Raw genomic sequence first — 13,434 nt, forward strand, 5'->3', positions numbered from 1 at the left:
AAGCATGAGTCAGGGGTGACGTGTAATTAAAGGGGATCACGACATGGCAGGGTCAGCAATGAGGAACATACAGTATGAAGTTCAGTGCTGTAACTTTAGGGAAGAGCAACACAGATCTACTAGCGAGATCAACAAGTAATACAACTATATTACAGGGGTACTCAGAAAAAAAAAACCTGTTAATTCTTTTGACAGCCTGCACAATATATGTAATTTTTGATTTTGTATACAGTTCCCGAACTATGCCCTTGCAATGTGTAAACTGGCTGTAAAAGTTATAAATAAAGTTGCATAATTTAAACAATCTCTTTAAAGAAAATTATAAATAAACCAAGTGAAATTGAAACATACAAAGTAAATCGATCAAAAAATATAAACATATGGAGTAAATTGAGTAATAAAAATAAGTGTCCATATGCATAAATAGTGCATTATTAAATACAAAAATAAAGTGAATGTCCGTATACACCAATAGTGCAGGAAATAGTGTCCTTTAAAAAGCGTATACACAAATGATAAGTGTATGGAGGAATGGGTAAATTTGGACAATGAGGTCCACAACAGGTAGAAATTCCGGGTGACCGCCCTCGCCCTTTAATGCCACAACTGACAGAAAAGGGGTCTCAACCTGGAAATGAAGCTCTATATATGATAACCCTTACCAGAGCTGGTGGACCCCCTAAAGAGCATGGTCATAAAATCAGACAGATTAAGCCCTCTGCAGGGACACGTGGATCCTTCAATGTCTCTGGCCCTTTAATTGCCTCAGATAGCTGATGAAAGATTCGCCAAATTGCGATGATGCACTCATCAGATAGATGTTCTCAATCTGGAAAAAACACACTCGGCCTTAAAGCCAGTGAGCAAACAGAGAGGGACTCTGATCGTGTAGTAGGTTAAAAAGTAAAGCTTTAATGCTAAATAAAACGAGCGGAGCTCGCAAGAGGGCATATACAAATAGATTTACATAAAAAACCGGCTAGCTAAAAACAAAACAAATAGAACACCTGTCAGGAAAGGTCTCCTCCGCTGGTAATATCGATCATTTGGCATGCAGTACTGAGGTCCCCCAGCAGGTGTCTCCTGGCAGTTTGGAGCTGTCAGAGGAGCTTTTATCCTGCTGGTATTCTGTCACCTTTGGGCCGCAATACTGGCGTCCACCAGCGGAGGAATCCTGGCAGTATGGAGCAGGTATTCCCCTCTGCAGACAGGTGTCAACTGACCTTAATTAGCAGAGCTGCAGTATAAATACCCGGCAAGTGCACACTCATGTTGCCCTGGTATTGTCCTTGAGCCCTGACCTGCAGCCTCTCCTCTGATCCTGAAACCTGATTCCTGAACCTGATCCTGAAGCCTGATTCCTGATTCCTGGAACCTGTTGATCCGGTCTGTTACCTGAACCCTGGACTCTGAGCTTTGTACCTGACCCGTCCCTCCTGTGATCCATCCATCCTCTCTTGTCCTGTTTGCTTCCCTTCCCAGCTACTGATCTCCTGTTTATGACCCTGGCCTGGCTTGGCTACGATTCTGGTACTCCCTTTTGCTACATATGCTGGTTGTGTATTATCACTGTTTGGTTGTTTGGTTTGTTCACTCTGTATTGGTGGTGTGTTCACATGTATATGCATTTACCTTAATAAACTTACCTTCACCTATTTATGTCTGGCTCACTCTGTTGCAGTCCACACAGTTCTGGTCTTATCTGGTATATGACAGAATACCAGGGCCATCCCTGACCGGAAGTGGCTGCACAGGGGAACCATTTTGATTCAGTTGGTTGCAAACATGAATGCCGATGAGGTTATTTATTTTTCTCTGCTGGCATCTGAAAGTGGTGATTATTGCCGCCAGGCTTTGAAAGGATGGTCTAGTGACCAGTTGTTTGCAACTATACGTTTGGCTCACTCCCTGGTCGATCAGGGTTATATATTGTTTGGGGAGGTGCAGCCTTTGATCAAGATATGTACTGAGCTGGCCCTGCCCTGTATTCCAGAGGGCCGTGATGGTTTCACTCCTCCTTTTGATATGAATCAGGTTGTATCCCTAGTGTGGCTTTTTGAAGATGATCCCGACGATTTTTGTGAGCACTACTCAGCCTGTTCCCCACAGGTGATTGCGGAGTGCACTGTGTCTGCTCAGTCTTTTGTTAGACAGGGAGATTTAAAAGCACAGTTTGTACAACCTATACTTTCAGCATGGTCTGACATGATGCAATCAGCTCCAGTCAAACAAACTACCTCTGCCACCAAAAACCAGCCTACCCAAATGTATGTTTCCCCATCACCCATGTCAACCTCAGTTAAAACTCAGTATACGCTGCTGCCAACCAAATACTCATATCCGGTCTCTGCTCCCTGTACCTATCCTGCATTCAACCCACCTGCTTCTTCTCAGCTGCCTACAAACCCACAGGAACTTCCCCCAGCTACTGTTGCCTCTTCTCTGTCATATCCCAATCCTCCTTTCCAGTCTGCTGTACCCCTCACCTACAGAGCTTCAGTGGCTAAGCCAAAGAAAAAACGAAAGTTTTTTCCAACCAAGATGATCCTGCCAGTAACCCAGTCCGACCTCCCAGTGCTTGCTACCCAGTCCGACCTCCCAGTGCCTGTTATCCAGTCCGATGTCCTGAAGTCCACTTTCCAGCCGGAGGGGCCAGTGTTCCAGCCGGAGGGGCCAGTGTTCCAGCCGGAGGTGCCAGTGCCTACTTTCCAGCTTGATGAGCCTGCTCTCCAGCCTGATGTGCCCGCTCTCCAGCCTGATGTGCCCGCCTTCCAGCCTGATGTGCCCACTTCCCAGCCTGATGTGCCCACTTCCCAGCCTGATAAGCCCACCTTCCAGCCCGATGTGCCCGCTCTCCAGCCCGATGTGCCCGCTCTCCAGCCCGATGAGCCCGCTCTCCAGCCTGATGAGCCCGCTCTCCAGCCTGATGAGCCCGCTCTCCAGCCTGATGTGCCACTGTCTGCTGTCCAGCCTGATGACCCGGAGCTTGCTGCCCAGCCTGTGCCCATGCCCGCTGCCCAGCTTGAAGTGCCCATGCCTGCTGCCCAGCTTGAAGTGCCTGCTGCCCAGCTTGAAGTGCCCGTGCCTGCGCCCAGCCTAATGTGCCTGCTGCCCAGCTTGAAGTGCCCATGCCTGCTGCCCAGCTTGAAGTGCCCGTGTCTGCTGCCCAGCCTGATGTGCCTGCTGCCCAGCTTGAAGTGCCCATGCATGCTGCCCAGTTTGAAGTGCCCGTGCCTGCTGCCCAGCTTGAAGTGCCCATGCCTGCTGCCCAGCCTGATATGCCTGCTGCCCAGCCTGAAGTGCCCGTGCCTGCTGCCCAGCTTGAAGTGCCCAAGCCTGCTGCCCAGCTTGAAGTGCCCAAGCCTGCTGCCCAGCTTGAAGTGCCCATGCCTGCTGCCCAGCCTGATGTGTTCCTGCCCCCTGCCCAGCCTGATGTGCTTCTGTCCGCTACCCAGCCTGATGTGCCGCTGCTTGCTGCCCAGCTTGAGGTGCCCGCTGCCCAGCTCGACACCATGGACTTTCCCCAGCAACGGCTAGTTGGAGCATCCGGAGGTCACTCCTTCGAGGGGGGGTACTGTCAGGAAAGGTCTCCTCCACTGGTAATATCGATCATTTGGCGTGCAGTACTGAGGTCCACCAGCAGGTGTCTCCTGGCAGTTTGGAGCTGTCAGAGGAGCTTTTATGCTGCTTGTATTCTGTCACCTTTGGGCCGCAATACTGGCGTCCACCAGCAGAGGAATCCTGGCAGTATGGAGCAGGTATTCCCCTCTGCAGACAGGTGTCACCTGACCTTAATTAGCAGAGCTGCAGTATAAATACCCGGCAAGTGCACACTCATGTTGCCCTGGTATTGTCCTTGAGCCCTGACCTGCAGCCTGCTCCTCTGAACCTGAACCCTGAACCTGAAGCCCGATTCCTGGAACCTGTTGATCCTGTTTCCTGTCTGTTACCTGAACCCTGGACCCTGAGCCTTGTACCTGACCCGTCCCTCCTGTGATCCATCCATCCTCTCTTGTGCTGTTTGTTTCCCTTCCCAGCTACTGATCTCCTGTTTATGACCCTGGCCTGGCTTGACTACGATTCTGGTACTCCCTTTTGCTACATATGCTGGTTGTGTATTATCACTGTTTGGTTGTTTGGTTTGTTCACTCTGTATTGGTGGTGTGTTCACATGTATATGCATTTACCTTAATAAACTTACTTTCACCTATTTATGTCTGGTTCACTCTGTTGCAGTCCACACAGTTCTGGTCTTATCTGGTACATGACAACACCCGTGTGCCGGGGTCACATGTGGCGTGATTGCCCTACATGTTTCGCAATACCTTGCGTCTTCCTGGGGCCCTAAGAGTTCGCAAGGTATTGCGAAAACCTGTAGGGCGGTGCGTTGTGCTGACGCAATCACGCCACATGTGACCCCGACACACGGGTGTTCTATTTGTTTTATTTTTAGCTAGCCGGCTTTTTATGTAAATATCTGTCTGATTTTATGACCCTGCTCTTTAGGGGGTCCACCAGCTCTAGTAAGGGTTATCATATATAGAGCTTCATTTCCAGGTTCAGACCCCTTTTCTGTCAGTTGTGGCATTAAAGGGCGAGGGCGGTCACCCAGAATCTGTTGTGGACCTCATTGTCCAAATTTACCCATTCCTCCATACACTTATAATTTGTGTATACGCTTTTTAAAGGACACTATTTCCTGCACTATTGGTGTATATGGGCATTCACTTTATTTTTGTATTTAATAATGCACTATTGATGCATATGGACACTTATTTTTATTACTCAATTTATTTACTGCATATGTTTGTATTATTTGATCGATTTACTTTGTGTGTTTCACTTTCACTTGGTTTATTTATAATTTTCTTTAAAGAGATTGTTTAAATTAGCACAACTTTATTTATAACTTGTACACTAGCACCATTAGATATTAGCTGTTTTTTGTTGCTGTTTTTAGTTTTATTCTAGCGAGGTATAATTTTTTTAAAAACTGGCTGTAAAGAATAGAGAACAGCTAAAACTGTAATCAGATATGTATTTCAATTAAAGCTGATCTCCATGTTTCATTTAACTTTAATAGTTTGTTTGGACCAAACAAACTATTTTACTTCACTAATGCCGCGTACACACGAGCGGACTTTACGGCAGATTTTTTCCGGCGGACTTTCCAAATGAACGGACTTGCCTACACACGATCAACCAAAGTCCAACGGATTCGTACGTGATGACGTACGACCGGACTAAAACAAGGAAGTTCATAGCCAGTAGCCAATAGCTGCCCTAGCGTCGGTTTTTGTCCCTTGGACTAGCATACAGACTAGCGGACTTTTCGACCGGACTCGAGTCCGTCGGACAGATTTGAAACATGTTTCAAATCTAAGACTGTTAAACTTTTGAGAAAAAAAAGTCTGCTGGAGCCCACACATGATCGAATTGTCCGACGGACTCCGGTACGCCGGACCAAGTATGCCGGAAAGTCCCCTCGTGTGTACGCGGCATAACAGTTGCAGCAGCTGTCAGCTACCTCACATTATACAGTCCTGTGTCCTGGCAGTGCCATGAGAACTTCCCGTCCTGATCCCGATACAAAATAGAGTCAGGTTGAGTGCTGCTCAGCCATTCAGAGAAGGCTTTGTATTCTTTGAAGGCAGAGGCCTATGATGCGTCTTCAAGAGCTTGATGTTCTTTTACATATACAAAAAAATCTACAACTCACGTATTAAGGTTAGAAAATCTTTCTTTCCAGTTATCTGCCCGGGCCACTTTTCCAGTCTTAGAGTCTACTAGTTCAATGCCATAAAATCCCAGCATGAGCTTATAGGACTGCAGGAGCCTCTGCATTACGGCTTCATCTTTCTTCATTTCCTGAAACAGATGCAACAGAGAGTGGAGTGAGTAAGATCCTTAATGAAGAATAACATGACTGGAGCAGAGCGAGAGAGGAGTTCTGGATGGCACATTAGTTAAGGGCACATATTATGAATGGATTTATTTTTATTTTTTTTTGGTCATACTTAGTGCTGGAGGAAGATATACTTGTAATAATTATTGTTGTTACATTGTTTACTTCTGTATGCAAAGAAGCAACAATTATCATTTTTATTCTTTTTTTTTTTTTTTTTTGCAGGAAATGCAAGTTAACTGATGTAAACACATGAAAATGTAATAAAGTGTGGATCAGAAATCCCAGCCCCTGAATCACAGTGGTGTATATAATGCAGGACTGTTTGGTCAGGAGGTATGCAAACTTAAATGCCTCCACCCAACTGGACATACTTATCTTACCTCCACTCTACTGCTGCTCCATTTTCTCCCTTGAGCAAAGAGAAGCCCCGCATAAGCCCCTAGTCTTGCTTTCATGTAATGCTGCGTATACATGATTGGAATTTCCGTCCGAAAAAACGTGGATGGTTTTTTATTGACAGAATTCCGCTCAAGCTTGCCTTGCATACACACGGTCACACCAAATTCCGACCGTCAAGAACGAGGTGATGTACGACAGGACTAGAAAGTTCAATACCCAGTGCGCCACCCTTTGGGCTCCTTCTGCTAAGCTCGTGTTTATCTTGTGTTAGTAGAAGTTTGGTGAGAGACGATTCGCGCTTTTCAGCTTTCGTGCTTTTCAGTCCGTTACTGCTCTTCAGTTTGAGCTTGTGAGTTTGTATCTGGTTTTCAGTGCGTGTAGTTAGTTCGCTTCTGTTTTTCAGTGCGTTCTTGTCCACTTGTTTCTGATTTTAAGCTCGCTCTTCGCAGGCCTTTCTGTTCTTCAGTGCGTTCTGTTAGTTCGTTCTGACCAGCCGACCGTTTTGAAGCCATGTTGCGGGTACGTACTTGTCGTAGAGTTCGTGCTGTGCGGGGGCTTGGTGTTTGGGTTCTTGCTTTGCCCCAAGCCCAGTCCATGAACAGGGTGGGGAGGAGTTCATGGACCAAGAATTGGTTGCTCCAGCGTGACTAATTCTTTCATATGCCTTTGCTGCGTGAGATCCAGGAGAATAACTCTGATGATTTCAGGAATTTTCTCCGGATGAGGGACCCGCTTTTTCACCATCTGTTGGCTTTGCTGTCCCCTTATATTACGAAGCAGGACACCTGCATGCGGTAAGCCATCACTCTAAAGCAGAGGCTAGTCGCCACGTTGCGGTACTTGGCGACAGGGGAGAGGTCTACGGGACCTCAAGTAATCTACAGGCATCTCCCATCAGGGTCTGGGGTTCATTATTCCAGAGACCTGTTCTGCCATCATACAGGTCCCGCAGAAGGACTATATTGGGGTAATTTTTCTCCTTTAACATCACATTCTATGTATTTAATGTATGCTAATGTATTGTATTTCTTTCATCATTCCCTAATTCCATGATTGTAATATGCTGTGAATGTCCCCTTTGTCCTCATGCATGCTGTAAGCATTTAATGCTGCTTTTTTGTCCTTCATGCATATTTGCCTTCTATCCTGGGCCCATATACACCTAGCCTAGTCACTTAACAATGTATTTTGGCAGCTACATTGTAGTGCTTTACCCTAAACACCCCCTAAAATGTGTCCAAATGTTATTGTTGTCCTTAAATTCAGGCAGAGTGCCAGAGGCTTTTTTTGGGGTCCAACACTCATTTATAACCCCCCCCCCCCCATAAAATGTTTCCAATGGGCCTATCAGAGTGGTGAGGAATCTGATAAGTGGACCTTATATTTTTGTCTTTAAATTCTCCTTAAAATAAATGTTATACTGATGTTGTCCAAGAATGTTTGTGTCAAATCTGCTTGCAATGTTATGTGCAAAATTACTAATATTTTTTTTTTCTTTTTTGACTCCACAGTTTCCTTCAACGCCACAGAAATGGCAGACTGTGGCTTCCCAATTTGCTCATCGTTGGGACTTTCCCAACTGCGGAGGGGCAATCGATGGGAAGCACGTCCACATCATCCCACCACCCCACTCGGGGTCATACTATTTTAACTATAAGGGGTTTCATAGTATTGTGTTGATGGCGGTGACGTCGGCGGCATACGAGTTTCTCTATGTGGACGTGGGGAAGAATGGCCGGATGTTGGATGGTGGAGTCTTTGCCCAGACCGAGTTCTACAGACGTCTCCAGAGTGGTGGCTTGGGATTGCCACCTGTGGAAGAGAACGTTGAAGGACTCCCATTTGTTTTTATCGCTGATGAAGCATTTGGTCTGTGTAATCACCTGATGAGGCCATTCCCTCAGAGGACCCTCACCCCGGAGAAGAGGGTTTTTAATTACCGGCTGGCCAGAGCCAGAAAAGTCGTGAAGAATGTCTTTAGGATAATGGCCAGCCGGTTCCTCTTATTTCTTATGGCAATAAATATGGCAGCGTACAAACTTAACCACATAGTTCTAGCATGCTTCATACTTCACAACTTTTTGAAGAGAAATGCTCCGAATTATGTTGCCTCAGTTGGGCCTGAAGCCGGACTTCCAGAAAATCCACTGACAGCCCTGGAAACTGGCCGTCCTGGCTTGCCCCCCCAAAGCGCCCGTGAAGTGCGTCAAAAATATGTTGATTATTTTAAAAGGTAGGGAGGCCATTGCTATGCCATCAAATTTGTAATTATTTTAGATATTAAAAAAAATTTGATCTGATCAAATCTTTATTTTGATTTACTGCTTGTGTTTCTTTTAGCTGTCTCCTAGGTTCTCCTAGTGCACTTGTAGTGCCAAGTGGTTTTTCCATTATTAAATAACACCCATTGTCACTGTAAACACCAACTTAATACAAAAAATGGTATTGAGTGCGCATGCGTGCGGCGCCGAGAGCGGTCATGAACTGACTGGGCTCCGCTCACCTCCGGCTGGAAAGCTAATTTTAAAGCAATCAGAGACGATCGGACTGCCACCCGACCTCCACAAAGTTACCCGGGCGCGGATTATGCAGCGGGGAGCAGCAGGGAACGTAACAAACAGCCACAAACCCCCTAGAACGACTCGGGCCTCCAGGGCCCAGCAGCTGCAGCCCTCCTCCTCACCTAAAATGGCGCCGGGGAGGAGAGACACTGCACGCGGCGGCGTGCAGAAGCAAACTCCGCAGGAAACGGCACAGCCAGCTAAAGGGACTACAGAGCGCAGCAGCCCCCCAGCCATCCACCACCAGAACTGGACAATTCACCAGACGAACCAGGGAACCGCAGCTCAGGTTAGTCCTCAGACACAGCACAGCCCCCTCCAGCCCAAGATGGCGTCAGCTACAGGAGTTACTCTCTATGGGGGAGGACAGAAACAGCTGACTGCGGCAAGCTGCCCTATAACCACCTTCATGGCTGAAGTACACAGGGACCCTTTCTCATCTCAGTCTGAGGGGGGGCCTTTGTCCCCACGAAGCGAGCAGCCACAGCTATCCCCCCAGTCAGGCTCTCTGGACAGACCCCTATTCACAGATTCCCCAGCGTCCTCCACAGACAGACATATGGCAGAGATCGCTGAAATAGCCCTAAGCCAAAGCAGTGCGGCTTCCTTACAACCACCTGCACCCACAGAGGGATACTCAGGAGACACAGTACTCCTTGCCAGATTTTCGGCACTCCTGCAACAGGAACTATCCAAAGCATGCACTATAATCACCACAGGAATGAGAGATGATTTTCAAAACATAGGAGAGAGATTGGACACGATCGAATCTAAGATGGACGGGACAGTAAAACGTGTGAACCAAAATTCCAAAATGATAACATCCTTACAGGACCAATTGGATCAAGCAAACGCAAAAATCGAGGACTTAGAAAATAGATCGAGGAGGTATAACTTCCGCGTGCGGGGCCTCCCAGAATCGGAAACGGATCTAGAAGAATCGATTCACACCTTAATGAAACAATTGATACCAGACATCGCCCCTCATCAGATGGAACTCGACAGAGTACATCGGGCCCTGGCGGCCCCTCGATCGGATGGTCTACCACGCGATGTGATAGTAAAGCCTCACTTCTACCGTATTAAAGAAAAAATTATGCAAGAGGCAAGAAATCAAGGAGACATAAATATCTCAGGATATCCGATCCAGATCTTCGCAGATATAGCCCAGACAACGATCCAGAAAAGGAGAGCATTGAAGCCGCTACTTAACCAACTCATCGCTCGCCATATTAAATACAGGTGGTCGTTCCCATTTAGACTGTCGTTTTCCTACAAAGGCAAATCACATTCCTTTGCTACCTTCCAGTCAGGGGAAGCTATACTCCAGGATTTGGGACTTATCTCCTCGGAACCGCAAGAGAACAGTGCCCGGATGGACAAAGGTCGACCTGTTTCTCCCCTGTGGTCCCAGCAAAAAAGATCAAGAGCCAGAAATTCCCCATCAGGCACCTGAAGCCAACCTAAGACAACCATCTCACAATTAGGTCCAAGAGACCGTGATACACATTGGTAGCTAGTAACCACACTTAAAAATCCAGACATCTGCGTCTGGTAGTTCCTGAGATTCCTGTTTTACACTAACTTAACAGTAGACATTATTAGAGGTTATAAACTAGGTTTAAAATGTTTCCCAGATGGGAAGATGGCTGCTATTCAAATCTACACTATTGAATTTTCTCTTATTTTTCCTAATGATTGATCCCAGAATTGAGAGAGGAGGAGAGAGGGGAGAGTTTTTCTCCTTTTTCTTTGTTTGTTATTGTTTTTTTTTTTTTTTTTTCCTTCTTCTCTCTCTCTCTCGCAATTTAATGGTGGGTGGACCCGTTCGTCCCCCCTAGACGATAAGATAAATTTGGGCTGGAGGTGAACCACATGCCACTCAAGGTGAACTTGTCTCAACTGGACAGGGGAGACAACTTCACGACTATTACACAGGGGAAATACAACCCCTGCAGTCACACTGCAATGCAGTGTGCAGGCGCCTTTTTGGTGCCCTTTCTACTTTATTTGATTTTTTTCTTCTTTCCTTTTTATTTCTTGGAACTCTCTTTTTGCCATGGGTTCCATATGTTGAAACACTTAGACATAATTCATCATTGTAAAGGTTTTGATAATCTTAACTCTGTCTCTTTTCCCTCCCTTTATCCCATCTATTCCCTGGATGCACTCCTACCCTACGCAAAGATCCACGAACATAACTCTGCAGACTTCCGTTCAGATTTACCGCGACATCAAAAACGTGAGTACAGCCTTCCACATAAACACCATGACGGGTACGAATAAAACTATTTACACCATAATGACACATAACACACAGGGCTTGAATTCCCCCATAAAACGGACCAAGGCCTTCCAACAATACCACAAGATGGGGGCAGATATTCTGTTTTTACAGGAGACACACTTCTCACGGACTTCGGCCCCAAAATATCTCAGTGCAAGATTTCCGACAGTCTTCCTGTCTAACAGACCAGACAAAAAAAGGGGAGTAGCCGTTTGTTTAGCCAAACGGGTCCCCTTTACACCTACTAACGTGATAAGAGACAGAGAGGGCCGATACATAATGGTTGCTGGTAAGATTGATGAGAGTGTGGTCACATTTCTCTCCTACTACGCCCCCAATGTCGGACAGATAAACTTTTTTCAAAATATGCTGGAAGTTATAGCACCCCACTTAGTGGGACATGTGATACTAGGGGGAGACAGCAATACCTCCCTGGACCAGATTCTTGATAAATCAGACCCCCGAAAATCGATCCTGAAACATACTCCTAAACAAAGCAATAAATTAGCACACTTACTACATAGCCATGATCTTATCGATCTCTGGAGGGACACTCACCCCACAGTACGGGATTACACATTTTACTCACATGTACACAAAACGTACTCCCGCATTGACCATCTCCTCACACTGTCTTCCCTGTTACCTTACATCTTGACAACGAAAATAACTCCCATTGCGTGGTCGGATCACTCAGCGGTCCAAGTTACTTTGTCAGACCTCTGGTCAAAGCCACGTCACTCGACCTGGCGATTGAACGAGTTGCTACTGAGTGATCCTGTAATATTCACAGAAGTGGAAAAAGCTATACAACATTATTTTCAAGACAATAAGTCGACAAACTCCTCCCCAGAGATGATATGGGCAGCCCACAAGGCCACCATACGTGGCAGACTAATACAGCTAGCTACTAAGGTAAAAAGGGAACGCACACAAGATATTGAACAACAAGAGGAAGAGTTATACAGACTAATGCGAGAACAAAAATCTGACCCACACACAGACTTGAGGAACAAGATAGACATAGCCAGAACAGCATTAAACCTTAGTCTCACCACAAAAGCAGAAAAATATGTAAGATGGACCAAACATCGCTATTACACAATGGGAGATAAACCCAATAGGCTGTTAGCAAGAAAACTCAACCCTAGACCATACAATCCCGCGCTCCCCAAATTAAGACTACAGACTGGACAAGTGACACAAAACCCTCAGCTTATACTACAGGAATTTTATAAGTTTTATTCAGAGCTTTACGACTCCCCTAAAAATGACTTTTGTGAGAATAAGGTTGAAGGATTCCTAAAAGATATCCAACTCCCCACACTATCTATAGACCACACAGAGGTGATGGAGGCAGAGTTCACAGCGAATGAAGTGGCGGAAGCAATAAAATCCCTGAACCCGTCAAAATCACCGGGTCCTGACGGATTTTCGGGCCACTATTACCGTAAATTTGCGGAAACTCTGGTTCCACACCTTTGCTCTTTCTACAACTCACTAAGAAAGGGATCCCCGTTGCCACCTTACGAAAACAAGGCCTTTATACACGTAATCCCTAAGCCTAACAAAGATCACGGAGATTGCACGAACTACCGCCCCATTTCGTTGATTAACGTTGACCTTAAAATACTGACAAAAATATTGACAACCCGCATGAACTCGTTTATATCGCAATACATACACCCAGACCAGACAGGATTCGTTCCACATAGACAGGACCCGGACCAAACCAGACGCATTATTGATATAATTTCTGCCTTAAACTCGGGTTGGGATGGGGGGGGAAGGAGAGGGGCATTATTGGTTTCATTAGATATACACAAAGCGTTCGATTCGCTATCCTGGGACTACCTTTTTTGTATCCTAAGGAAATACGGATTTGGACCACAATTCTTGACCATTCTTAAAGCGATCTATTGCGACCCCATGGCTAATCTTGTAATAAAAGGCCACCAATCCCAAAACATAAAAATACTCAGAGGGACTAGACAGGGCTGTCCTTTGTCCCCTTTACTATTTATCTTGGCCCTAGAACCACTAGCTATCAAAATTCGTGAACACAAGAACATATTGGGAGTGCGTTGCGGCGAGCGCGAACACAAATGCGCTTTGTTCGCGGATGACATACTATTACTTTTATCATCCCCGGTCACCTCCCTGCCTAATTTGCAGGTAGTACTGAGACATTTCACAGAATTTACAGGACTCAAAGTAAACCACTCTAAATCACAGGCACTTGGGGTCTCCTTGCAGACGCATATAATTCAAGCCCTGCA

General features: G+C 46.1%; 1 protein-coding gene across 3 annotated transcripts in view; it reads right to left on the reverse strand.

Annotated features, from left to right (window-relative positions):
* The window catches only part of LOC141114043 (uncharacterized), a 64,646-nt gene that overhangs the window by 1,934 nt on the left and 49,278 nt on the right, over positions 1–13,434 (reverse strand). For all 3 annotated transcript variants that reach the window (XM_073607490.1, XM_073607489.1, XM_073607491.1), the window contains one exon: positions 5,720–5,868. In XM_073607490.1, coding sequence (XP_073463591.1) covers positions 5,720–5,868 — 149 coding nt within the window. The remainder of the gene's footprint in view (positions 1–5,719; positions 5,869–13,434) is intronic.

Source organism: Aquarana catesbeiana, linkage group LG12, assembly GCF_042186555.1.
Source record: "Aquarana catesbeiana isolate 2022-GZ linkage group LG12, ASM4218655v1, whole genome shotgun sequence".
In the NCBI taxonomy this organism is placed as follows: domain Eukaryota; kingdom Metazoa; phylum Chordata; class Amphibia; order Anura; family Ranidae; genus Aquarana; species Aquarana catesbeiana.